This window comes from Pterocles gutturalis, unplaced genomic scaffold (assembly GCF_000699245.1).
Source record: "Pterocles gutturalis isolate BGI_N339 unplaced genomic scaffold, ASM69924v1 scaffold12830, whole genome shotgun sequence".
Lineage (NCBI taxonomy): Eukaryota > Metazoa > Chordata > Aves > Pterocliformes > Pteroclidae > Pterocles > Pterocles gutturalis.
The window spans coordinates 1-27,877 of NW_010138430.1; the positions used below are offsets into that span (position 1 = coordinate 1).

Below are 27,877 nucleotides of genomic sequence, written 5' to 3' on the forward strand. Positions count from 1 at the left end.
TACATATAATATAGAATATGTAGTATATATATTTGTATATCTATGTACACATATACTATATATGTAGTATATATTAAATATATATAATAAATATATAGCCCACACATACATATGTATATAGCAAAGGGCTGCTTAAAGACCACAGCTAGGAAATAGGAAAGGATGGAGCCAGAGACAAGACCAGCATCCAGGTGCAAGCAAAGGAGGGAGCAATGCTGGAAGTTTGCACAGCACAGATGGAGCCAAGGATTGCCCAAATCTTGGCCTGTCCCACAACCTGCCACCAAGATGAGTTAAATGTGTCCCAACAGCCCAAGGACCCACCTGCCCCCACTTTTAACAGCTTCCTCATGCTTCTTCAGCATCTCCTGGCCAATGCATCTCCACGACATGCCTGCTTTGTGGTGTTTCTTCAGCAATCCTAAATCCTCTGCTCAGGACTGGTGGGTTTTTTGTTTGGTTTGGTTTGTAGTTTTTGTTTGTTTTTTGTGGGTTTTGTTGTTTTGTTTTTTCTTACCTTCAAACCCCATCAGAAAATGCCAGCTGCTGCCAGGCTGGAAAGCAGAGCTGCGGGATGGGGCTGGCGGTGCCCTGGGTGGGTGGCTCCGATGGCTCCAGCATTTACAAGCCATGAGTTTAGCTGGGAGCACCTGGACCATCAGGGAAGGGCAAATCCCGATTTTCCCATCTGGACTCACTCCAAGAACCTGCCAAGGATAATTTAAAGCCAGCAGTTCGTGCTTGCCTTAGGCTGCTGATCGAGCCCACAATCGCACACCTGCCCTCCCCTCGCCAATTCTTGCCCAGGCACATCGACACCAACCACCACCGCTCCCAGCACAGAGATACAAAAACCCACTTGCCAACAGGGTGGTACTGGGCTCCACCTCAAAATACTACCTTTAGCAACCTGGCACAAGCCACGTTCACCATTTATTTGTGATGTTTTGAAGACACGTTCCAGCCATCTAAAGCTCAATACTTCATTGCCAGCCAGGGAAAACCCCAGCCCAGCACTCTCAAGAAAGGCTCTTGCTATTTTGCACTGTATTTCATCTGTCCATGTGTTGAAAAGCTTTAATCCTGTATACTCCCGTAACGGCAAATTTCAGTGCCAGGCAGAAGGAAAACACAGCACCCTAGTTAGCAGAGAACACGCTGGAGCTAAGTACACAAAATGACAGCACTATAAACCAGAAGCATTTGTCCCATTAAGGTTTCCATCTGTAGACAGAATAACAAGGGATGAGTTATTTGGAAGCGGTGATTTTAAGGACGTTGGTAACGTAACAGGACAAGAGAAAAGCTGTGACTGCAAGAGCTTTGCTCAGGAGTGACTCAGCACAGCAGCTGCATCCTGGAAAATTAATACTTCAGCCCCCCCCAAAATGCCTGCAAAGCCTTGGAGAGCTTGCAAAAACCAACCCTGGAAGCCTCGTCAGCCATCTGATCTGCTCACCCCTATGGGGATTAACACGTCCCCCACCCCAGCTCGGGAAGCATCCCCCTCCCCAGCTGCAGAGAGCTCCAGCAGCGACCGTGGGGACTGAAGGCAGAAAGCAATCACGTATTAGCCTCAAAGCTAAAAGGAGACAAGCCCCTCACCACCCCCAAATCTCCCTCTTCACCCCCCCCATGGGCACCCTGAGCAGCCCCTGCTCCAACCCAGGTACCCCTGAGCAGAGGCAGGTGTTGAGGAGGTTAACACAGATTCATGTCAAGTAACAAACACCTAGTATTTATTAATAAATTAGTACACTGGAAGGCAATTTTTCAATTCATTCCCCTCTTGCCCCACTCCCACCCCTTCCCACGGGGTGGCTCATGCCACCCTCGTATTAGCTTTTCTTCAAATTGAGCGTAGTACAGACTGTTCATTACGGGAGCATAATAATTGCAAATATAATCAGACAGACTTCTTGCAATGCAGCTTCCCCCCCCCTCCCCTCCCCTTTTTTTCTTAATAAAAAGTGAAGTGTGATTTGAAGAGACTTATTAAGACCAGGTAAGGTCTTTAGAGAACCTATCGGCCACGTAAGTATAAAAAAAAAAAACAACCCAAGAGACACGAGTGTAAAAGCGCAGCTTGGTTTAAGTCTTACACCGCGGGGAGAGCAGGACCACCAGCGGCCGCCTTCGCCTCCCCAAGTCCAGCACCTTCGGGGCCCCATCGTTCCCGCAAGCGGCAAGGCAAGGGAACTCCTGACATTTGACTGAAGGCAAAGGACCTTTTCATCGCCTCGAAGGTTGGTGGGACTGACCTTTTTTTTCCTTTGCGTTTAAAGCGCTTCTGCTTTAGCTTATAGGAGCGCGATGCGTTGTCCGGGTGAAAACCATACAATAAATAACCGTGCTAGTAAAATCTCAGCAATGGGTACGAGCTATACAATAGCACATTAGAAAAAAAAAAGTCAGCTCGGGTGGGAAGCTTAGCTGCATTAAGAGATGGGAACCAGCAACGACTGGGATTTGTTGTGTGTTTTTGCCATTTACCACTCCGAGGCGAAGGGAGGCAGTGGGAGACAGTCACTCCTAGCGACAGCTTTGACAGAAGTGAGTTACCAGCAATCCCCTATTTGATGTGTTAAATTACACCAGATTCACGGTCTTTTAGTCTGTTAACTGCAATTTTTTTTTTTATTTTTTAAAGTGCATTGACTGATCTGATTGGAATGAGCACAAGGAGAAGAGATGCTGGGGAAAGGGGTGGAGGGGTGCGAACTGCCCCCCCTCCAGAAATCAAGGACATCTCAATGGAAATACTGGCCATATATTCTACAACAAAACCTGCCTGCGTATTGTCGGTTGTCTTAACGAGTGCCAAGCTAGCTCTAGCAGATATTCGGAGAGTGCGTGGTGACCCCAGTGCCTAGAGTAAGTCGGGAAGGTGGCTATAGACAGAGTCCAGGAGGGTCTGGCTGGCTTCCTGGCTCTTGACTCCGGCGATCTCAAATAGCCTGTCCAGCTTGTCTTCAGCCTGCGGGATCTCCTCGATCACGTGGAGCTCCTCGGGGTTGAGGATGTGCAGCATGTCGTCAAAGATGGGCTGCAGGTCGCAAGGGTCCAAGCGCACCTGGCGCAGGACAGTGTCCTTCTTTTCTGTAGGAGGAAAGGAGAAGGTGGTCAAGAAACCCCTAAAGAAACCTCTGTTAACCAGGGCTTGTTCTCCTTGGAGACCTCGGTCCATCCCCTGCTGCCACGTCTGGACACATCACAGAGAGAACCAAGGGAAAAGGTGGAGGGTGATGAGTGATGGGGAGGGGAGAGGATGGAGAAAGCCAGTGATGCTGAGGCACCAAATCCAGGATCCTGCTAGAGCAAACACAGCATTTATAAATGCTGAATGGCCAAAGCAGAAAAGTGAAGAGGAAGGGGAGCCAGAAAAGCTGAATTCTGCTCTTTTGAGCTGTTTTCCTTGGGTCAGCTTCATTTCCACCTCCAAGCATAAATTCGGTAGATTGATTGAGCTCAGTGTTTCACCTTCATCAGAAGTTGAAGAAGATTAAATGCAGCAAGTCAAATCCAGTAAATTAAACCACCTAACAAAGGGGGTTGACTAACAGTGATTTACATCTCAAGCCACATGCTGAAGCAAGCTGGACTATGGGCGGGGAGGAAAAAAAAAAAAAAAAATCAGTCTTTAAATGACATTTAAAAGATGAGAACCACTCCTCCCAAACATCCAAGGATGCTACAAATTCTCTGTCAGCACTTCAAGAGTTAAAAGCCTTTAAAGGTGTTTTCCCCTTTCACATGTGTATCATCTTTGCTAACAGGATATTCTGGTCTGGAATGAGGATGTGATACATGTATCCTGGAGAGCTAGTTCTCCCAGTTATTTACTGTTATGGTATCACATCGGGCAGCTCTGCCATGTGAGCTGACCGCAGGGGACACGCCATGGCACCCCTTTAGTTCTACTGTTCCCCCTCCTGGATGGATTTTGGTACCTTTGGTAATAAAAGAGCCTGTCCGGCTGAGCGCAGAGGAGCCGCTGGAGGTGGAGTCGCACCGCAGGAGGGGCTCCGCTTCGTCGACGAAGAAGCATTTCTTCTCCGAAGGAGAGGGCTCCACGGTGAGGACAGTGGCCTCAGGGGGCTTGGGGTTGGGGGTGGGCGCAGGGCTGAGCGGGCTGGGGCTCGCCGGCAGTGCCAGTCTGTCAGCTTCCACCTTCGGAAGGGAAAAAAAGGGGAAAAATTAACTTAGGGGGATGCTATGCAATGGGATCGCACTCAAAACCATCTGCGTCCTGGCTGTCAACACATCCCAGCCCATCCTCAGCAAGCGGTCCCCATGTTTGGATGGCCTCCTCCTCCTCCTCCTCCCAGGGGACCTGCTGACCCAGAACAGGCACTGGATGTGACCAGGGGTGGACATCAGCGCTGGCATTTGGCACCCCAGAGCCCAACAAGCAGGAGGGGTAATGCAACCCCCACTCTCAGTGGGAGCAACCGCAGCACCTGGATGGTGCGTGCATCCCCAGCAGAGCACTGGAACTTGGTTTTCCTTTTCACTCTCAGGTTATTAAAGCCCAAAGTACCACTCTCGGGGGTTAAACATGATAACACCCAAGCAGGTAAGCCCCCCAAAAAACCTGCTCCACAGCTCTCATTTCCCAAAGGCAAGGCATAGCCCAGCTCCACGCCTCCAGCCGGTGCCAAGGCTGCAGGATGAGAGCTGCAGCACCCCTCAGGGATCAGCACGCTCCTGTGACCAGCTACACCAGTAACATTTCAAAAGTTAATAATTTGTTTGCCCCATCTTGACCCCGCTCTCGTGAGCACCCCATTAATGCATGATGGAGAAATCCATCCCACCTGACTCCCAGTCCAGGGCCAGGAAGGGCAAGCAAGGGCTGGCAGTGACCCCAGCATCACCCCAGTGCCTTTGCTTTTTGTTGCCCTGATGTAAGCCAAGGGCAAGCGTTGGGCTCCACGGTCCCAAGGACACAGGGAGCAGCAAGCACTTCTGGGACATGCTGCGCTGGGAAGCAGCATCATTTGGGGACCAGTGTGAACCCACTTCCTAACTTGACCACATTCTACATCTTCCTTCCTGCATCTCCCTCCTACCTGCGCAGCGGCAGCCAACATTATCAACCCTCCTCCATCTCTCAGCATCCCCTCAGTGTGCAAAGCTGAAGCTGAGCATTTCTGGTTTCCATTTCCCACAGGGACAAGAGGCTCGGGGCAGCATCCCTCCATCCCTGGCCGGCAGCTCGGGCACCTCTGCAGGTCACCAGGTCCCCCCAAAGGGGCTGCTTTAAGGACCACCTAACATTTAACTTCTTCCCAAACCCCACATCCCTGCTTGACCTGCCAGAGTGCAGAATCGCAAGCCCTGTCCATGTGCAACTCTCCCCAAAGCGTTTTGCAGCCCCGTTTTCTCCTTCTATAGAGGGAAGACCAGACTATTCCTGCTAACACACTTTTGCCTACCACCCAGGGATTAAAATGTAAAATTTGGATTAAAGGCTGTGGGACAGGGAGCTGCCGAGCCACCTCCGCACTGGCATGGATGTGCCTGCGCATTCCTCATCTGTGTCGAGGAATTCGCCACCCACAAATCACATGTCTGCTGAGACGCCCATTAGTTCACATTACATTAACATTGAAGCCTGCTCTTGGTATAATAAAAGGGTTTTTTTTTATTTCCCCCCCCCCCCTTGAAAATAAACAGGGAAGGATTTGTTCTAGCTCAGCATGTTATGCAATAGGCATGTTAAAAATAAAAGTCAGCTTTAATTTTTAATTAAAAGAATCTGTCTTCTCCTCCAAAACTCCCTTCCCAACACAGCCCATCAACGAGAATCAGCCCATTGCCATGAACAGGGGAAAAGCAAGGGAAGGAGCAGAACAGCGGCTGGCTGCTTTCCAAATTGCAAATGCTCCAATCTCCCCTTAAAAAAAAAAAAAAAAAAAAAAACAGGCTTTAGGGGTTAGTTTTTCCCTCTGTAACTCATTCATTTAATATCCATCCACAAACCCACCTCCCAATTTCCAAAAAAAGGGGCCCGACGGCTGAGGAGCAATTACAGGGATGGCTGGGAGCAGCCGGATGCCCTGGCTCTAGCTTCCCAGCAGAGGAGAAAATCCCTTCCCAGAAGCGTGCGAGTCATTTGGAGTTTAATTAAACAGCTGCTAAAGCACAGTAGGAAAAAAAAAAAATCACCCGAGGTTATTTGACTGTAGGCATCCCAGGAGCCCAAAGCTTTCCAAATAACTGAACGGTTGTGAGCTTATGAGACAAAGTCAACAGGATGCTGGGATGCGTGTTAATATTTAAACCGCAGGAAGAAAGCGAGTGGGAATGAGGGTTTTGAAAGGCTGGGGAAAGCACAAGGTTGCTGCGAGGTGAAGCCTGTGGAATAGGTGTAAAAATACACTATTCACAGCCCGTGACTCATTTGCTGAAATCACCTTGGTCATTCCTGTTTTTAAGAATGGCGATCCTTGAGCAAAACCAAGCTCTTGCTGGGAAAAAAAACGCCAAAAAAACAAAAAAACCCAACTCCTCTGGAGCCCTTTGCCCTTCCAAAGCCGCTGCATTTCTCACCTTTCCATCATCGGGGCAGGGGTCCTGCGCTTGCCACTGAGGCTGCATCTGCACCTGCACAGACAGACACACGGACACTGTCAGACACACGGACTGGCATGAAAAACCGAAGGCGCCGCAGCAGCTTTGATGCATCAGCAGCCTCCTGCGACCGGTCAGTTGTACCGGGGCGTTCCGCCAATTTTTTTTTTATTTTTTTTTTGAGCACTGCAGCAAGAGGTTTGCAATGCCAAAACAAAACAAAACAAACAAAAAAAAAAACCCCAAAAAAACCCTAAAAGCTCCCTTTTGGCTGCGGCTCAAGCACTAACATCCTCTTGGATCCCAATGTGTCTGGAGGATGCTCTAAAGCAGCTGAGGGTGTCTGAAGGTCCTTCCTAAATGGAAGACAAGGGGACAGAAGGAGATGTGTGCAGAAGACAACATAGGTTGGCTTTGTTTTCTTTTCACAGCTGTTCTCAACAGCTCTGTTGGAACTGGTTGGTCCCATTTTCTGCCTTCGTTTTACTGTACTGCAATAAAAGCTCAACTCGGACAAACAGAAACTTCAGCTGCTGTGCTAATGTCAGGAAAGAACAGTGACGGAAGTGAAAAAAAAAATCCTCCCTTGGGTGATGCTTCCTTGTAATTCCTCCTGCAGCAACCAGGCGGTAATAAAATCCAGTGGCAGGTCTGCTGCTGCATCAGCCCAGCTTTGGGCAGCCGCGCTTGGGTGGGGTTTTCTTGTCCCAACACAAACATGACTCAAACTACTGCCGATTAAAAGAAGAAAAAAAAAAAAAAAAAAGAAAATTGGGCAGGCAGCTGGGTTCAGAGAAGCAACCTCAGCAGAGGCTGGGTACACATCCTCTCGGGACTGGGAATAAATTTAGCACTGAGGCCACCATTTCCCAGATTCCCTGCTGAAAGATGACCCCCGGCTGACACCAGCTCCGTTCCCAGGTCTGCTACACCTCCGTAGGACATGCGGTGGGAGAAACCTCGGTGAATGAGGCAGGGTGGGCTGGGTTGCTGATGCAGGGTGGTGTCGGGGATGGATGCTCTCGCTATGGCCCCCACAAGTGTAGGGAGGATCTGCTTGGATGAGCGGTTTCATGGTGCATGTGGTGTTTGGGGGTCCACGTTCAGGGCAGAGCAGACCTTGGAAGGTGACACACAGTTGGCCAGGCCATGAGGTCCCATCGAGGTGGCAGAGGTATGCAGCGATGGTGTGCAGGTGCTGCAGGGCAGGAGGCAAGCCCTGTGCCAGGATGGGAAGGGCACAAGGGCCAGCATCGTGGGGTGGGAAAATCCAAATGTCCTCTCGATGTCCTCGACCTCACTGGTGCTCTTCTGAAAACCTGGCTCTCCTGACTTGAGTAGTTCTCCTTGTGTTGAGGGATGCCACCTCCACCAGACAGCCCTGGAGAGGGGCTACTCAAGCCAAGCCTCACGTGACCCAGGATGGAGAATGCTGGGTCTGGCAAGGGTTTAGACACCAACACCAAAACGCAGCCACCCACAGAGGAAGCAGCTCTTCCCCACCAGCCCCAGCCATTCATGGGCCAAGTGCTTCTCCAAGCAGGAGATGGTGTCTCCATGAGAGCTCCTGGTGGCTTCTCCTTTCTAGAGATTTGCCCACCCATGTTTTCAACTCCAACCATGATGAAGAATTGATGAAGCCCTGATGAAGAGTTACAAACTCAACTACAGGCTAAGTCAGTACACCAAATTCAGCTTGTTCTGACCCCACCATTTTCTAGTTTCATCTTATGCTCCTGAGCCCAATACACTGCAAATACACAAACCCAAGGAGATGTGGCTACCACAGCAGGGAAACCTCAATTACAACCACATCTACTACAAAGTTTACATTATTTATATTTGCACTACTTTATATATTATTACATTTTTGTTCATTGCATGTTCTCCAGCCTGGTTCAAACCCAACCTCAGTTTGTCGAAAACCACCTCACGCTTTAGAGCAAACCTGGAGAAAAACAGTGATGTCCACTTCAGCAAAACCCAAACAGCCCTACCCCTTCCCCAGGGCTCTGGCCACCTTATCCTACAGCTTTGTGCCTCAAATAAAACCTGATGCAAGTCCAGAAGGAAAAATCGCATGCAATTTTGTTTTCTTTCCTGGCTGCCTGGGTACTTCTCAGCCCTTGGACCACAACCCCCAAGCTGGGAAACCCACCCAACAGCTGCACCCTCGCTCTGCCACCGATGGCAGCGTGCAAACCTCATTGCTAATTACTGGGTCCAGCCCAGTTCTGCTTTGCCAGAAGAGGAAATGAAGGGGATGGGCAGGAGCCGAATTTGGGGAACACCGCTCTAGGCTCTTGACTCCCCCTCCCAGGGTTTTGACCTGCAAAAGAGGAAGAAAAGGAGCCAAAAGGCGTTGCCACAGCCGCACGCCTGGACACGGAGCTGCTTTCACATCCTCTTCTCCTCCAGCATCCCACAAAAACCCCATGGCTTAACCTCACACCAGACTCAGCCCTGACATTTCTGCTGATTCATGGGATTATCTGCGGCATGCAATTAGCCATGGACCTAAATCTCATCAAACTCAGGGCTACAGACCCCCCCCTCCATTTTCAACATCTCCCTTATTATTTTTTTTTTTTAAGCTTTGCTGAGTCTGTGCTGCTGAGCACCCTGAGCAAGGCTGTTTGCTTCCCTTCCATCCATTCCCTGAAAAACTGCAGCCGAGGCCAGCAGAGCCAGAAATAAAAAGGTAAGAGCTTAAAGCATTGCTCATGGCAAGACACTTACAGTGGCAAACATGGCCAGCCATGCCAGCAACGGCCCCAGGCCACTCTGGGTGAGCACAGACACCCCTTTCTATCTGCCAAATGCTGTTACACAGCCCCAAAAAAATCCCATTACCCAGTGCCTGTGCTGCACCCAATTTTTATGCTTTTAACCCCAAAATGGGGAATTGCAATTTGCTGAAACAGCAGCAAAAACCTCTCCCTTTCCCCCCCTCTATCCCCAATTTTTGATGCTATCAGCACCATTAATTTGGGGTGTGCCTCTGCTCGCTGAACAGCGCCTGGGCTCGCACCCCACTGCCTGGCAATCCTGCCTGCAAGGGCAGAGATTTTGCAAACCTCGAGCTGGAGAGGTGTTCCTAGCCGATGCCAACCCTTAACAGGAGCCCTGCGAGTTAAATGCACCCCAAAAAAGCCTTCCCTCAGCTGCTGCACTCACTGTATTTTCTGCATCAGCTGCACTGCAAAAAAAAAAAAAAAAAAAAAAACAAAAAACAAAAAACAAACCACAAAACCCTAGCAAGGCGATTCAGAGGGCTAATCTCGTTTTAACCTAAATTCATTCAGCACGATGCAAACCCAGCATAATCCTCCCTGGCTAAAAAAGCTGATGAACCTTCAGCTGAGCTGTTCCCTACCTGAAGGAAAACATTCCTGCCATGTAACGCTCCAGAGACTCCCATTAATTCCTCTATTCCTATGAGGGGTTGTAAATATTTGGATTTCGGAGCCCAAAAGCTGCCAAGGGAATAAGGCACTATGGGAGAGAGCTGCTTTGCCTCCGCAGGTTTCACAGGCTGAAGCCAGATGCCAGATAAAGGATTTTGGACAAGGATGTGATGGCAAAGGCAGGCTGGCTGGGTTTATGGTACCAATGTGCTGTCTGAGAGCTATGTCACCCAATAACACAATTTGTACCAATGAGCTGGGGGAGGGTCAGAGCTTACTTTATGATACAGGGCCATGGGGAGACATGAGGGAGCTCCCACTTGCACCCAGGGATGCTGGGCAAGCGCCAAAGGTGTAATGGACACCACAGCCACCCAAGCATCCATCCCAGCTCATCCAGGACACACAAGGACAGCTTGCTGCTGGGTCGGGTCACCCGAAGGGCATCACGCTGTAGGGCAGATGCATGTGTTTGCATGGCTTATGAACAACCTCACTTTGTCCATGGCAAAAACAAACAAACAAACAAACAAACCTCTTTTTATTATTTTTGGAGGGTTTTTTGGTTGCTGGAGCAACCACCTATGCCTGCCACCAAGGTGGTGACCCACTCCTTTGGATCAAACCAGTTCAGCACGGAGAGAAACTGCCTCCATTTGTCTGCATTTGGATGGATAAACTACTCAGAGCCAAACTTGGATTAGCTCTAATTAAAGGTGCAAACTGAAAAAAAAAAGACAACCAAACAAAAGCAAACCAAAAAAACCACACTCAACATGTCCTCTTGTGGCCACCTGCGGTCCAGAACACTTGCACCCAACTCAGCTGCCAGCACGAGGCTCCAAGGCTTCTGTCTCCCTTGCACAAGCCACTTCCCACAGCTTTCTACATCCCTCCCAGGGCCACTCCATCACCACCCACATCCACAGGGCAGGAGCCAGTTCAGGGAGAGGAGGCAGACAGGTTACAGCAGGTAATAAATCCCTTGCAGAAACGCAGCGTGCTGCCATGCCAAATCTGCACCCTGGGGTGCTTTTGAGCTTTGACATCCCACGTACTGCTGCAGCACAGCAACTGGTCCAGGAGCTTCAGGGCAGAGGAACAGCCAACACCTAAGGTTGATCATGAAGGATGCTCATCCAAAAAAGCCCCACTGGATGCACAGGGGGGAAGGATGTGTCAGCTCAGGTGAATTTGTTAAAAACAGCCCCTTTGCTGAAATGAGCATCATTTGTCATGTGGATCCACGTGAGCCATCTGCTCAAAAGATTAGCAAACCAATTTTAACAATTTCTAGGAAAACAAGTCAAAGCCATGGGGTACCACCAGGTTGTTTTAAGGTTGGAGCTGCCAAAGAAGGGAACGTCCCCAATACGAGGGGTCAAGTACCAGGTCTTCCTGGTGACCTTCAAAGACGCATGTAAACCACAACACACGAGACTCAAGAGCTTGTCAGAACTTTGACAAGGTTCTGAGCAAACTCTGTCAAAGCTTTACTCAAAAGCAGTGTAAAGCTTAAATATAAGTCCCTGAGGAGCTCCAGGGGGAGATCACAGAATGGTTTGGGTTGGAAGGGACCTTAAAGATTGTCAAGTTCCAACCCCCCTGCCATGGGCAGGGACACCTCCCACTAGCCCAGGTTGCTCAAAGCCTCATCCAGCCTGGCCTTGAACCCCTCCAGGGATGGGGCATCCACAGCTTCTCTGGGCAACCTGGGCCACTGCCTCACCACCCTCACAGGAAAAGGGAAAAAATTTCTTCCTAATATCTAATCTAAATCTCCCCTCTTTCAGCTTAAAACTGTTACCCCTTGTCCTATCACTCCACCCCCTGATAGAGTCCCTCCCCACCTCTCCAGTAGCCCCCTTTAAGAGAGAGGTGCAGTCCAGCTACTCGTCTATTAGCTCAGCTTGAGGCCACAGCCAGGTCCCACACACCCACACGCTCGCCACGGCCAGATAAAACGTGCACCGCATCAGACAAGAGCGTGCGACGCCCAGCCCATCATTACCGGGGTGGTATCCTCCATCAGGCCTCGGATCTTCTCCACCACGTCGTTGCGGCGGTGCTGGCGCAGGGCATGTGCCAGGCTGGCCTCAGGCCCGCGGATGGTCCAGTGCTGCAAGGCGGCGTAGGCGCGCTCGTGGTCGGCCGCGTAGCCATTGGAGAAAGCCGCCACCTCGCGCTCGCTGGCGTTGCACAGGAACTGGTAGATGTCCTTCCACTGGCTCCCCACCTGGGCTGCCACCAGCTTGAGGATGTCGATGCCTGGGGAGCAGAAGAGCTACAGGTGAGGCATGGGGTCTGCAGCCTCAAATCTCTTTTTTTGCCCCAAATCCTTGCCCACTGTTAAAGCAAGCTTATGAAGACCTCCTATATACAGACTTTAGTTTTCATTTCCAAGTAGATAACGTAGCCATGACCCCATCAAGCTCAGAGCATCTGCAGCCAGCGTTCAACCTGCTCGACAGCAGAAACACCCAAGCACAAACCACATTTTGCACATCCCTACCAATCCTCCCACCATAACCACCAAACCTCCCTCCCCAGCTGATTTACAACAACGTGCATGTACCATAGAATCACAGAATGGTTTGGGTTGGGAGGGACCTTAAAGATCATCGAGTTCCAACCCCCTGCCATGGGCAGGCACACCTCCCACTAGCCCAGGCTGCTCAAAGCCTCATCCACCTCACATGGAGATGTGCAGCTCAGGGCTTCTCCTACTATAAAAGCCCAGTGTGGTGGGATGCAGCCCCCCAAAACCCCAACCAACTTACAGGGCTTTTTTTTAGCTCTCAAGAGGTTCAGGAGGGAGAGGGGGGGGGAAAAAAACCCTTCTTCATTATTCAAAAATAAGCCCAAGACAAAGACAACGCTCCCCAGCATCGAGGAACAAGAAAAGGCTGCAAATATGCTATTGAGATTTATGATGTGGTTAATTAACCCAGGCACATAAATATATGCTATTGCCCTTCACATTTCAACACAGTAGCAGGAATTAAGCCTGGTCTTGTTAACTCCTTCCATTACCCACACAAATTCCTCTCCCTTGATCTTTCTGTCTGCCCAGGCTGGCCATCGGTCCTGCGCAGAAGGACACGCAGCCCAGACCACGGCAGTAGCCAAGCCCTGCGCCTTTGGATGTCACATACCAGTGTAAGAAGCCCAAAAGCCAACTCAGATTTGGAGTCAGACCAGCAAATTCAACTAGTTTTGGCATAAAACCAGCCAAATACTAGGTTTATGCAGCCAATGCTTAATTTTATCACTCAACTCAGGAAAAAAAAAATAATCATCCCTGACTTTGAGGGTCGAAAAAACTCTGCAAGACTTGTGCACCAAGGTAACAACAGCAATGCAAAGAGGGACGAGCAGGTCTGGTGCTGCCCATTATGTACCTATATCTATATGGAGATATATCTCAGTGTGTAAGTCATTACCTCAGTGCATAAATCATTTTATCAGAGCTTCTTCTACCTTTGTATTCAAGGATTAATTTTTTTTCCCCCAGGTTGAGTGAGGGGATGGCATAGGGGTGGCATAGGGCTAATGCTGCCCATTTATATATACAAAAAAAATAAAATGCTGCCCATTTTATATATAAAACAAGCAGAGACGGGTCCCCCAACAGTGATGCCCTGCAGTGAGATGAAGCATTACAACTGGATGGGAGCTTTGCCCACACCCACTCCCACAAACGTCGGTCACACAGAAACATTAAAACATCATTTGCCATTTTATGACCCCTGAGTAGCATATCTAGTCCTCCCTGGAAAGGAAAAACCCATCTACTACGTGCTCCCATCTACATATTTAATGCTGATAAATCCCAGCATTTACAGCTGCTGTACCAGGGAGGAGTTTTCAGCTGGCTGCAACTTGATTTGCACCAGTTTTATGTGGTGGCACGACACTTACGTCCTAATGTTCTCGCACAAGATCTATGATGAAGTGCTCATGCTCCCACTGACATTTCCAAGTTTAGTATATTTAATCTCACCGTTCAATAAAGCAGCCCCATAAACATGTTTATGTCCCTTGGTAATAATATCCCACGGCATGAGAAGGCACCAGGCAGCAGAGGACTTAATGGCGCGTTAATAATCTTTGGAGAACAAATGTTCCATTAAAAATGAATTTGGAAATGTCTACCTTAATACTATAAGAACCTTAAACTCATTTTCTTGCAACTATTAAATGAATTTAAGCCCCATATGTTTGCTACATCCACTACAATATTGTGCAAACAAAAGCCCAAAGAGATACGGAAGAGACAGACGTGAGCGTAGATTTGGCTCCAGTTGGTTAGAAAAGCATTGCTCCCTCTGTTCTTAAAAAAATAAGATTAAAACCATGACAAGTTGCGGCTGCACACTGCCAAGTATTACTGCTCAAGCCATTTACAGTAACTTAATTCACTTGTTAGAACGAAAATAAAATGTTAATGCTTATAATAAGCTTACTGTCCCACTATTTCCATATTTCCAGAAGCCCTACAAGTTACTTTGCAGAGCACTAATAGTGCCGGAGCATCCTGTGGGGATGGGAACGTTCCCACCAGGGTGCATGGAGCAAAAAAACCCAACTCTGCCTCGGGTCTGGCATCCTCCCTGCCCAGGGAACCAGTGGACCTTCTCCCACCACGCTCATCCTCACGCCATGGCTGGAGATGACACTCAAAGCCCTCCAGACCCCAGCAACCCCAAGTGAAATGGCCGAGCTCAGCAGGGATGGTGCTTTAACCCATCAAATCCACACTTCCCTGGCAAGCTGGTCACAGCCACGATGGCATGACACTGAAGCTGCTCTGAGCTTGCAAATACCAGAGAACAGCCTGAGCTTTTTAACACAGGCCATGGGAAGAGCCTGGGAGAGCTGCCACCACCCACCACTGCTAATGCAGGAGGCACCAGCACCCTCTCCATCATCGCCATCAGGGACCATCACCATTTATCACCCAGCGTTGCTCACCTCAAGACTCGGGAATTAAAGACAAGCCCTTGGCTGTGAAACCCCCACGGCTACATCCAGCAGAGCTGCGTGTGCCATGGCCATCCCAGAGCAGGCAATGGCAGGCAGCACCTGAAGGATTCAGCACGTCTGTGTGTGTCTTGGCTACCCGGGCAGGTGGCATTTCAACTGCCATTATCTAAACGTTGCAATTCTCTAAACATGATAGGCTGCTCCGTGTAACCACCTAATATTTTAAGGTGGTGATAAACCTGGAGCAATGAAGAACTCCCCTTCAAGTCAGGACAAAGCCAACATGTTGTACACAGGCAAACACAAAGCCCAACAGTGGATGCACACATATGGGAACACGGGCACAACCAGGCACGCCTACAGCCAGAGCAAGCAGAGGCAATTGGAGACAGGGTCAAAGATGGACAGATGTCTGCAGAGCAGTACAAACTAACAGCACTGCTGAATGCAGGTCCAGCTCATCTACAACGATGCTGAGCTGCAGGAAGGACCCTCCTGGAGAGGCAAGGCAGGTCTACACACAGGTCTCTCGCCTCCAACCACACTGCTCACCTCCACTCTAATCTACCCCATAAACACCATCTCAGTTTATTTCAGCAACTTCCATTGGCTTATTTTGAATCTGGTTCAAGATTTTTCCCACTCGTTTCGAACTCCTTTGGATGTCCCTCGCCTCACTGTGGTGTGCGTAGTTCGATGGAGACAGAGCAGTCACTCCTTCCACCCATGAACATCACTGAGATGGTCATCACACAAGCAAACAGGACTTGGCCAACCTTTAATGACTCTCTTGAGTTTTCTCTGGACAAGCCTCACTCATCTTCTGTAGCCCTGCTATTTACAGGCTGGATGTGAACAGAGTTCTTCGGCGATCGTTTGGCCTCAAGCAGGGCAAGAAGCCAGCATGGCGCAGGGCCATGACCAGCAGTGCTGGCACACTGAGGTACAATACCTGCAAGAGTCCATTTCTCCTCTGTGTCATTGCTTTTTGACATCTTTCAACCAACTTAAGAGGAGTGGAGGAGCTATCCCGCCAGAAGGCTACAACCCAGCACCTGGCAGCAGATATGGTAAAGTCTAACCACAGCCCAGCCACAGAGGAGCTTCAGTTCCTTCCTTTCCCCACCCTCTCACAAACAAAAAGCCGTTGTTATTTTCACTTTTGGAGCTCAAGCCAAACATCATTCAGTACTTTTCAGAAGAGTGCTCGTTAAAAAGCTGCCGCCCTTAAAGTGAAATCTCATGCTCAAGTCTACAGAGCCCTCCCAAGACGTGTCCTCCAATTCCGCTAATAACAAAAGGACATAGCACAGAGAAAAGGGTTAACACAACACCAGTTCACACAGTAGGCTGCCTAGCTGGGAACCAAAGCTCAGGAGATCCTCCACGACCTGTGGCATGCATGGTCTCATCTAGTGAGCAGCCCATCTGCCTAGGTTTCCAGAGCCAGCTTCATGAATTTTCAGAAAGGCTGGATTTCAGGGAACACCACGCTCCATCCCTCCATTCACAAGGAGGGGTCCCACCAGTACACCCATGAGTTCTGCAGGAACTGACCTCCACCATCCCAATACCAACCTGAGCGAGAGCACCTGAAGCTTCCACCGTCTGCTTACTGACACAGGTACCCCAGAGGTGGACCATGTTAATTACTACACCCACCCAACACATAGACCAATGGCTTGTTCATCAACACAATCCAGACCTCCCACAACAGAACCACTGAAATTCACATTTTCTCTGCACAAAGAATACTATTTGTCACTACTGGGTCTTCATCCTACATTGGAAGTGCTGCAATTTCACCACTTTCTCCATCTGCCCATTTCAGAGCACATGGCACCACATGGAATGACAAATCCTGATGGTGACAGGCTGGCTGGATTTCGATACGTGCACAGACCTCAAGGATGGAACACCGTGGGTGGAGAGCACAGCCCAAGGGCACGTGCCAGTCAGACTGAAGAACCATGGTGATGCAGCCCAACCAAACCCTCCCCTACATTCAGATAAAAGCTCCAAATCACTGCTAACGCAGCTCTGTTCCTGAGCTCATCCCACCTACCTCCTCCAAATATCCTCCTGACTCACACAGAACACAGCCACAGCAGCCTATTTTTACCTCTGAGCGCACACCAAGAGCCTGAATGTAGAACCGAGCCACGATGCGACACATCCAAACTCCAGCTGACAGGACGCCATGGCTCAGGCAAACCAGAACTTAGAAATCCCAAATCCCTGACACAAATACCTTCCCAAAACATGAACATTTCACAACAGTTTTAAACTGAAAGAGGGCAGATTCAGATTAGACAAAAGGAAGAGGCAGTGGCCCAGGTTGCCCAGAGAAGCTGTGGATGCCCCATCCCTGGAGGGGTTCAAGGCCAGGCTGGATGAGGCTTTGAGCAACCTGGGCTAGTGGGAGGTGTCCCTGCACATGGCAGGGGGGTGGAACTGGGTGATGTTTGAAAATCTTTCCAAACCAAACCTTTCCATGATTCTAACAAGAACCGTTGTCTGGACAGGAAGAGAGGACACGCTTATGAAGACTTGAGTGATTTGCTAGTTTTCCCATGGAGGACACTGATGGTATCAGACCCTCCCAGGAGCCAGTGATTCACATCCTCACTAAGTGCTGTTTGAGCAACAAACCACTAAATGGTGGTGTTTGTTTTTCTTTTAAAAACCAAAAAAAAAAGAAGCCTTGCAGGGCAGGAAATGGACTCCTGACAACACCTCCCACACCCTCTCTGGAAAATAACTAAACCAAACCAGGCAGTCAAGGAAAGCTTGTGATCAGCCATATGTGGTTACAAACATATTTCAGACCTCAGAACTTGAGGGTCAGCACAAGACAAGACCTCCATTCCCACCACTCTCCACGTGGAAGTCACCTCTATAACAGCACTTTCGGCCCAGCTCTCCCAGGACCCATGCCAGCTCCTGCCCACCACCATGGGATGCTCTCCCTGCATGTCTCCCTACGCTGGCACGGGGGATCTGCAGAGTGGACTTGCCCTTCCTTTGGTTTAAAAGGCAACGGCCAGCATAAGCATTTTATGTAATTATTAAATTTTAAATGGCTTTTGCAGAGTTAATCTTCATTATAACCCTCTCGGACAGCTGATAACCCTGAGCAAGCAGGGCCATATAAATATCCAGACACCCGCAGATGCCAACCCGAGGATTAAATTTGCCTCCTGTTTTTCTTCCCCCGTGGGCAAAGCCTTGGTGAGCAAGGGAAAAAAAAAATCTGCCTTGTTATTCAAGGAACTACGTGCAAGAGCCTTACCAATGTGAGAAAATCACCGCCCTCCCAGTGCGGAAACCAGTGCTGGGTTTTTGTTAAAAACACCTCGGCTTGGTGTGCATTTCTACAAGGATAACCCCCCTCTCCCCGCAGAGCAGATCTGCTTCTGACATTTGGCCCTACACCTTAACGGGCAGGCACAAATCCCCATCCCCTATTAAATTAATCCAGGGGCCGCACAGGAATTTTTATTTTTTTTTAAGCAAATTTGGGAGCAAATGTTCCAGCTTCCCAGGGCAGCTTGGCTCAGCCCCGGATACATTGTAAATAGATGGCTTGTGCAGCAACACACATTAAAAGTGATTAAGCATCAGCCTTCAGGCTTGCTAATGCAATAAGGCTCAGGAGCAAGATATGATAAACCCGCACATGATTAGGTTTCCTTCTCTCTAAGCAGAACAGCAGTCTCCTTCGTTTGCATTTTCCAAGGCTCCCTTTCACCAGGATGCCTTGGTCAGGTCCTTGCATAAGCCTTTTGGAAACCACACAGCTTCCCAAAAGGTCAAGGATGAGTTTGGGGTAAAACTGAGGCAAAGTTGTAAGTCTAGCAGTTTGAGGAAGATGGTGTTTTGAACTCCTCAGATGTCACCCCAAAGCTCCCACAGCAAAGGTTTGCCCTGCAGGTGAAGGGTGGCTTCATCACACCCCAAAGCAGAGCATCCCACCCATGCTGGAGCAAACGCAGTGTGAAACACAGAGCTCCTGCACAGCCGAACAAGGTCCAGTGAGGGCTGAGCATCCCTGTTGTAAGGCTTAGCAGTACCACAGTATCCATCCATATTGCTTGGGATGCTCGGCACATACCTGCCCCTTCCAATTTCACAAGCTCCCTTTCTGCCTGGGTCTGATTTTGTGGGCAGGCTGGCGCTAGAGCATCAGCAGTCACCTGCACATCATTGAGCTGCAGATGCCAGAAGAGAGACTGCTCTGGGGGAAAAAAAAAAAAAAAAAAACAACACAAACAAAAAAAACCCCAACAAAACCAAACCCAAAACACCACAAAAAAAAACCAAACAAAAAAACCAACACCTTCTGCCTCTCCATTTTGGCAGGCTGACAAACATTAATCCCTCACCTCACGCTCTGCCTGACAGTCATATTAGGGTTTGCACACAAGCACAGGGCTGATCCTCTCCAGGTGTAACCGCAGTTAGCAAATTACATGGGAACACCCACCCTTGTGCGATGCTGCTAGCCATCTCTGCCCTACCTGTGGTCTGGCACAAAATCTCGAGGCCACCACAATTTGAGACCAGCGAAGCTTTTAACCCCATCACTCCTCCCCACACTCTGCAGATGTGCAGGAGAAACGGAGTCTCCAGGGCTGCCTTCCCACAGCATCTCCTCCATCCTCACCCTGCCTCCCAGCGTGATGCTCCTGCCACCAAGCCGTGACCAGCTCAGGAGCTAACCCTACCAAAAAAGCCCACCCCTTTGTGGCTTTCATCTCGTTTACCCACACGAGCAGTAAGGAGGGGTCCTAAAGCAGCACCCCATGCCAGGCAGTCACCCTACAGACCTGTGAATGCCACACCTGCAGCTGATTTTCCTTACCTAGGGTGGCAGTTGAGCAGGGAGTGACACCAGGCTTTGTGTCACCTTGGATTCATTAGGTGATGGATCTACAGAAAAGATTACAGTTATGTATGGGATTTTTTAGTCAATATGCTGTCTCTTTAGAAGAAGCAAGTAATTTTACTCTGATAAGCATCTTCCACCACTAACCATAAGTGAGTGTCTGATTCCACGTGAGGGCAAGCCTGCGATGACCCAAGATGTCCCGATGCATACTGACAACACACCCGTTGGTTATATTCACATGGGGATGCTTCAGAGCTGCAGCACAGGGTCAGGTTCTTCGTGGCAGCCTCACAAGCTTCATTTGGAGCAGAACAAGCTCAAGCCTAGCCCTGGTCCTACAGCAACCGAGCTGCAAGCCAAGGACTATTCCCTACAAATTGCCAACCAAGGTGATCTCGGCTCCATCTCGGCTGCAAATAGCTTTTGCAGAACAACTCTGATTATTTAACCAGCGGCTTCCTGGCTTTGCTTTCACCACCCACTGCAATAATGTGCAATTACCCGACTTGAAGAAAAATCAAAGGGAAGTGGCATCTCATGCCAGGCCACGGCTGCCAAGATCTGTTCTTCAGTCTTTCAACTCAACAAAAAAAAAAAAAAAAAAAAAAAAAAAAAAAAAAAAAAAAATCACCAAATTCTCTTCTTGTCTCTTGGCACATCATGTCAGGCAGCTTCTATACACAGGAGGTTTTACTCCAAAATGTAACATTTAACAAGTCTCTTGCCTTTCATCTTCTGCTACGCAATGGGTGAAAATCAAAGGCAACGCTATGAGCAATTTCTGCAAGATGATTTCAGGCCCATCTTCATGTTTGACACAGACTGAAGCCAAATTTGGCATTTCCAAGACATTCACGAGACAGGCTTCTATTCTCCATTTTTATTACAAGCTCAATTCCATGCCTTTCGAAACAGCTGAAGAAATGAAATTGGTATTTGCTAAAATAAAGGGACTGTTTAGAAAAAAGTCTTTCCAGTGCGTAGGCTGTTCTTGATCTTCTAAGATAAAGTAGTCATGCCAGGTTAAAACCACAGAGCACTATCAGTCCAGTAGCCATGTCATCCAGGCACTACAGTGATAATTTATTTGGAAATTTTTGGCAAACTGCTTTTCTCCTTTGGATTCCCACCTGCAGGGTTAGAAAGTAAGAGCCAGCTGAAGCAGCAAGGGGTCCAGCTTCTCCAACCACAGCTACACCGCTGATGCTGCTCTACCTTCAAGATCCTTCACGGACGAGACCTGGGGACTTTGGGGAGAGCTCCTGATCTGGGGACGGACATGGGGACAGACACAGAAGTAGGCTGGCTGCTAGCTCAGGCCATTAGTCATCACAAGCTCTTCCCAGACCTCTGAACCATTTAATCCAGTGAGAATCATTGGCATTTGCTGTCTTGGCTGGCACACGTCTACATTAAGGACATGGGTCTTGTTTTAACACCAGCCTCCCATGCTACTGCTATTTTTAGGTTTGGGTTATTATTTAAGGCATGTATTATGACCAGAGAGAGAACGGGGCACAGACACCAGCTCACAGGAGGATGAGGATCAGCAAAATGCCCCATTACAATAACCACTGCTCAGGATTGCACACGTGTCTCAACTATTCAAGCAATTCAGTAAGTACATCAAGCGCCACCGGGAACCAGGCGAGAGTTTGTGCAACGGCTTCCACCCTAAAATCCTCCTCTTTTGGGAAGAAGCCCAATCACAGCGAGATGACTTTGCTCCAGAACTGAGCAGTGCTGATGCCACCCTGACCACACTTCACTCTGGTAATAAAAATCCACAATAAAATCCTCCAAACGGGCAAAGCCTTGGATACCAGCTGTGCTCCCATCCAGTGTCACGGACGAAGTGCCACTGGAAGGGTGGCTGCCCAAGCACAGCTCCCGCGAGTCCAGCCGAGCCCGCAGCCAAAAAAAATTTCAAAGGTTAAAGCTGTTTACTGAAAGGATTATGAGGGAGGAGGTGGTAAACTAGGAGGAAGCGTGGGTAGACTGTGCGCAACACCTACGTACATGGGCTTCGCCCTGGCCATAAACACACCCCAACTCCTTGTTGGCATGGGCAGCAAACGTATAGGTGGGGAGGTCATACGGATGTCGGCATGCTGCCAGCACCAGACCCCAACACTTCACTCCCAACCCCAGAAGATGATTTCAAGACTACCTGCTTGCCCTCCACACCCCCAGTGCAACCCCAAACCAGGCTGGCACCTGGGGAGCAGCTGTGGTGCCCACATCTAGGGAGGCTTTGCTCTGGATGCCTCCCACAGAGGAATCTGCACTAGCAGCACAGGAGGGGAAAGATCTCCTCTCTGCAACAGCCTGAACTTTGTCCTTGGCTGTATTCACCATCATCTGAAATGCTGCTTCAGGATGAAGCATGATTTGGGTACAAACACTGCTGGAGCAGCAGAAGGCAAAGCCACAACGCTGCAGCTCTGCAGTACATCCTAGCTGTACAGCCAGTTATTAAAAAAAGGTCACTACATCTCCTCTCATTTCAAGTAAAGAGAGTCTTAAGAGCCAGACGCTTCAATGGGAAAACAAAAGAGGGATTTATACACCACCACAGAGGAGAACAATTTCCATATCTGACACAGCAAAGCACCATCTCCAGGTAGGAACTAATGAGCCGTGCCCTTCCAGCTAAACGCAATGAGATTCGGGCAACACCAGCGCTGCGCGAAACGCCAGACAAAGCGTTAATTGGCTTGCGCTCGTCTGCCAGCCTTCATTGCACAGAGTTCAGCTGAGGACATTTGGAGGCATGAGGAAGTCATGAAGCCACCCATGCCAACACAGAGCCAGCGTGACTATTGCAAGAATGACCAGGAGGGGAGTGCAAAGCGGCTGAGCCGCGAGCCCGGAGTACCGGGGCAATTCTCCTCCAGACCCGAGAGGCTTGGTCAGATACTGGAGCGGTTTACCAGCCAAGTGTGGTTTTGCTGTTACATCCAGCTTATTTCCTAAGACAAGGGATAAACCTTGCAAATATCTTGTGAATCTGATGCAGAAGCTGAATTCAGCTGTTAAAGGATGACAGAGAAGACCAGAACAACTCATCTTGGGAAGCACAGGATGACCCATGAATGACTATCCCCCAAAGGATGACAATATTTGGGAGGTGGGGTTAGACCTAAGTGGGCTAATATAGCCTCATTGCTCACCACGTATCACTTTCTCTGCCTGCATGGCTTTTTTAGTCTGAATCATACCTGCTGACCACATGCACAACGCTGCCCACAAAGGCAGCTCTAACGTTGGCTCCAGAAGGACCAGCTGCAGCGCAGGCATTTCGGCACAGGGTCCAAAATGCCAGTCTGGAAACCAGAGCTGCACCCGCTCAAAGCAACTTTGTGTGGTTCCAGCACTCGAGCACTCCCTGCCCTGTACAAACTCAGCCCCTGCTCCGAGATAACAACACTCACTGCTCCAAAAAACAGGAAAGTGAGAAATTCAACCAACTGGTAATTAAGGTCATGGGAAAAAAGTTACTACACGTTAGTAACAACCATCCACTTTTGGCCAATGAACCATGGCCAAAGCCAGGTAGCTTTTCTGGTAGCGCCCACAAATAAGGATGTTTAATAAGGTTCTGCAACCCCACTGCAGATCACTCACCATCGCCCCAAGGATCACATCTTGGGTACCAAAGATTTTAGGGACAATGGAATGCTGGGGTTACTGGTTGGAAAAAGTTATCGCACAGGGAAAGAAGTTCAAGAAACCTCACCCCAAGAATTCAAAAGAGTTAAAAGGAAACAGATAAGTAGCACAAACACAAGTGAAGGCACAAAACTAATTCCAACAAGACCTTACTGGTTCTATAAATGCATTAACAAAGGCAAACAAAGTGCGGGTCTATTAATCAGAGAGAGTACATGACAGAAGACGCCCTACTCAAAGCCTTCTTTGCTTTGTACTTGAGCACTCAAGGATAACAGTCATCAAGCACCAATCTCTAGTAAACCTTACAATCTTTTTTCAATCCAGTCTTTGTTTGGTTCCCCCCCCCCCCCCCCCCTTCCTTATTGTTTTTTTTTAAATCACTAATTTCTAAAGGCTAACTGTGAACAGCTGTTTAGGTTTGAGCAACTTCAACCCAAAGGAAGGACTCGTCAATGTTGTCTTCACAGGACAGGGGGAGTCAAAATTGCCACCACAGCTTTGTTGAGGAAGAACCGTGCATCCTATTATGGAGATCATAGCTGCTTGGTGCTTGTCTTCGTGCCACCATTAATTTATCATAGATTTTTTACAAATCTCAATTTAATGACCACAAGAGGTCATCTTTAAGTCTCATCAAAAAGCTGACAGCAATTCACGGACCAAAAGAACAGAAAACACTACAAAACAGAGATTCCAGGAAGACCTCACGACACTCACGGAGTTGTACGCCTCCGCAACACGGCCATTACGGACAACCTTCCTGGCTCCAGCACAGGCGAAGGGCTGAGGACAAGCCAGCAGTTGGGATTTAGGTATAAGAACCTAAAATCTAGGTGCTGCCAAAAGGCGGGGGATGACTCAGCTTTCCAGACACAGATGGGGTGAGGGAAAAAGGATGCCATGAAAGGCAACCAGACCCACGCCTGAGTCACCGAGAAAATAAGGAGAGAGTGAAACAGAGCGGTGGAAGGGTGTGGGAGGAGGGGTGGGGGGGAAGGAGTCTTCATTCAAGATCCTTGTAGCAAGGATGGGTGCGAAGGAGAGGAGCTGAGGTGAGCAGGTGACGTTCCCTCTATTAACCCTTCCTTCAGGAGCAGGGATACACCACAGGAACCGGTACGTGGAGAAGCCATGGATCAAGAAACAGCTGAGGAACCAGTATATGGGCTTTGTCCTCACTACAAGGCCCAGTGAGTCACAAAAGCAACTGGTCACTGGACGTGAGGGCAGCCCCTCCAAAGCACAATGAGGGATGGTGGAGAGGACACAACCCCCCATGGCCCCCGGTCGCTACTGCTCACCGTGCCCATTGCAGTAATAGATCCACTTCTCCCTGTTCTGCGTGGGGGTGGTGGACTTTTTCATAATAGCTTTCTCCACAATGGCACTGGGATCTTGCCTGGGTCCTTTCTTCAGAGTCCGTGAGCTCTTCCTGATGCTGCAGACAACAATAACCACCAGGACCAGCAGCAGGAAGAGGACGATCATCCATGGCAAGTGTTCATTGATGTCAAAGTGCTGGTGGACATTCTGTTGACCTCGCCGGGGGGGTCTGTATGGAATGCTGGACTTCTCGCCCCCTGCCATCTCCAGCGGCGGCTGCTTCCCCAGCGCTCTGCTGGAAAATCTGTGCCTGGCTGGTTGCACTGGAGCCCGTGGGGGTCCCACCAGCACCATCTGTCTCGTTGGCCGAGGTTTCGTTGTAGTAGCCCGCCAGCTCCACTGTGACGCTGGATGTGCGCGGCACAGGAGAAGGGACAGAACTGGGAACTGAAGAGTTCAGACCTGCGAAAGGAGAGGAGAGTTCAGTGTCACAGCACCAGAGACATGATATGGCATCATGTCACCGTCTAAGACCTGCTTGAGCATCTGCTTGGCCAGCAGATAGAAACCCAACGCCAGGCAGCGACAAAGAGAAGAGGTGAAGTTGAGGTTTGACTCTGGGGACAGATGGGTATGGTTACAGTGGTAGGTTCAAGGTAAAATTGACCCTTGTTGGTTAAGGCTAGTGGCAGCTCATTAAAAAAAAGGAGTTAAAGGCATGTTGTCAATCTGTGTTTGTCCCATATTCAGTATTTCTCAGAAAACCTACAACTTCGAGAAGGTTTTGTTTTCTTTCTTAGGTTTATGAACATTAGTTTTACTCTGATTGTAAAGTGTCATATTTGGGCTAGAAACATCTGAAAATTTGGAGGCTTAATATCTCTTTACTGGGTTTCATTAACGAAGCACAAATTTTTTTATCAGCACTGCAAGCAGCTGTGGATGTGTTAATTACAAAAACAGGTTTCTGAAGCAACAGAAGCAACCCAACTTCCCCCTAAGAGACACTTTCCATCTTTATTGATTTTTCTTATCAACCAACAACTCTCAGGTCCCAGCCAGTTGCATGACGAAAGCCTGATGAGAAGAGGAAGGGCTGTTGCAGCAAAAACTAGAGCGTACTTCAGAAACTCGGCTTTTGAAGATCATGTCTCATCCCAGTTGAGCTAGGAAGTGGGTGTAACCATCTGTAATCTGATTTTGCCTGTGACTTGGTTACCCAAAACACTCTGACCAGAATACAAACAGAGAAAACACTTCAACTTTTACCTAATTGTCTACAGCTAATCTCAAAGTTCAGGGAACACCCTCCTGTCCCCTCCCAATGACAAAACAAATGTCATATCAAGCTTTGAGACCTAAAGGAGAAGCACTGGGAGTCTACCACTGTCATCACTTCCCTGCTACTGGATTTACCAACTCAAGCATTCAGGCTACCAAAAGTTGCATTTTTTAATTAAAATGCCCCATTTGAGACACTTTAAGGAAGCTGCTTCCCAGGGAGTGCTGAGCACCACCTCAAATGGGGTCTGACAACACCACTGCAACTAGCCATGGCTAAAGCGTCTCGGAAAAGATTGCAGTGATGCACCTTTTCCAATTAAGCGAGCAAATGGGGAACTCAACCTGGTTCTCCCCACCAGTGAGAACTAATGGAAATCTTAAAGATTGAAGAAAAAGAAGTTACAGGACAACCTAGGCTCCTGGAGGGCTGTTTTGCCAAAGGTTCCCATTTAAGCCAATACGCTGGGCACAGTTACAGGGTGAAATGCAACAGGGAAGGCTGGACCACCCTGGTCAAGGCCAGGCTGGATGGGGTGTTGATCAACCTGGTCTAGTGGGAGGTGTCCCTGCCCATGGCAGGGGGGTTGGAACTAGACGATCTTTAAGGTTCCTTCCAACCCAAACCATTCCATGATTCTATGAAAGCACGGGCATAAAAGCAGTGAATCCATCAGAGAAGGAGACTGGTGGAGCAAAGCTCCTCCCCCCCTCTGTGTTTTTCTGCTGCATCCCGACTCAGGTTTGCCACAAATGAACCAAGACTTGTGCCAGCACAACACACAGATGTGAAAAGAAGCTGGGGGAACACGATGTCCTTTCAGTCCCAACAGTAGGAGAGACAGGAGTTCAATCACAACTACACTCTCAGTGAAAATTTTATTAAATGTGGTTCAACGCAAGGGAGGGCAACCTGATGCACTCTGGAGCTGCCTTCTGGCCAAGAAGCAAAAGCACCAACCACACTTTATACCAGGCTGTCCTTGAACAGCCTAAAGGCAACCCTGACCAAGGCAAGCAATCCCACGACCAAAAACATGTCTGTGTTTCAGTGGTGGACATTACCTTTGGGAAGAGGAGCAGTTGGTGGAACTTCATAGGGGTCTTCACCCACTTCGGTGCTTGACGAAGTCAAAGATGTGTTTGGAAGAGACGCTGGAGAACCACAGACATTGTCACTCTCCTTGGTCCCCGGCTTGATGACCACCATATTTTTCGCAAAGCAGTCAGTGTATGTTTTGCACTTCATCACGCTAGAAGGCACATCAGAAAAGGTACCACGAGGGCACGGCTTACACCTAACGTCTTCTGTCTCGGTTCCTTTCTTGCGGACGCCCCAACCGACCGGGCACACCGTGTAAGGGACGCAGGTATCGTTCGTCTGGAACGTACCAGACAGGCAAGTGCACTCGCGGTCAGTCAAGGCAGTACAATGAGTTTTCTCAATCATTGGCAGTTCGCAGGGTTTCCTACAAGGGTGGCACCGCTCTATGCCATTCTCGTGCTTAGTAAAGGTCCCATCTGGACAAGGGCTGCACTCTCTTAAGGTGCTCTTCGTACAATGTTTAGACACATAGGTTCCTGCGGGACATTTGTCACAGATCAGCTCTTGGTTGGTGGCGTGGTCGAAGTGGCGGTACTTGCCAGGGGCGAGGCTGATGGCATTCTGCTCAGAGGTCAGCTTCGACTGACCGTCAGCAGTGCCAAGGAGCACGAGCAGCTGGAAAACAGACGGGAG

The 27,877-nt window shown here is 49.1% G+C and overlaps 1 protein-coding gene across 1 annotated transcript; it reads right to left on the reverse strand.

Moving 5' to 3' along the window:
• Positions 1–2,716: 2,716 nt before the first annotated feature.
• On the reverse strand, positions 2,717–27,877 carry TNFRSF21 (tumor necrosis factor receptor superfamily, member 21; the record flags this gene model as incomplete). Its single annotated transcript, XM_010083010.1, is given in 7 exon segments — positions 2,717–3,099; positions 3,951–4,170; positions 6,556–6,609; positions 11,995–12,251; positions 24,837–25,156; positions 25,158–25,320; positions 27,205–27,877. Coding segments are annotated over 7 exon segments (1,917 nt in total), but the record flags the coding sequence as incomplete, so codon positions are not given.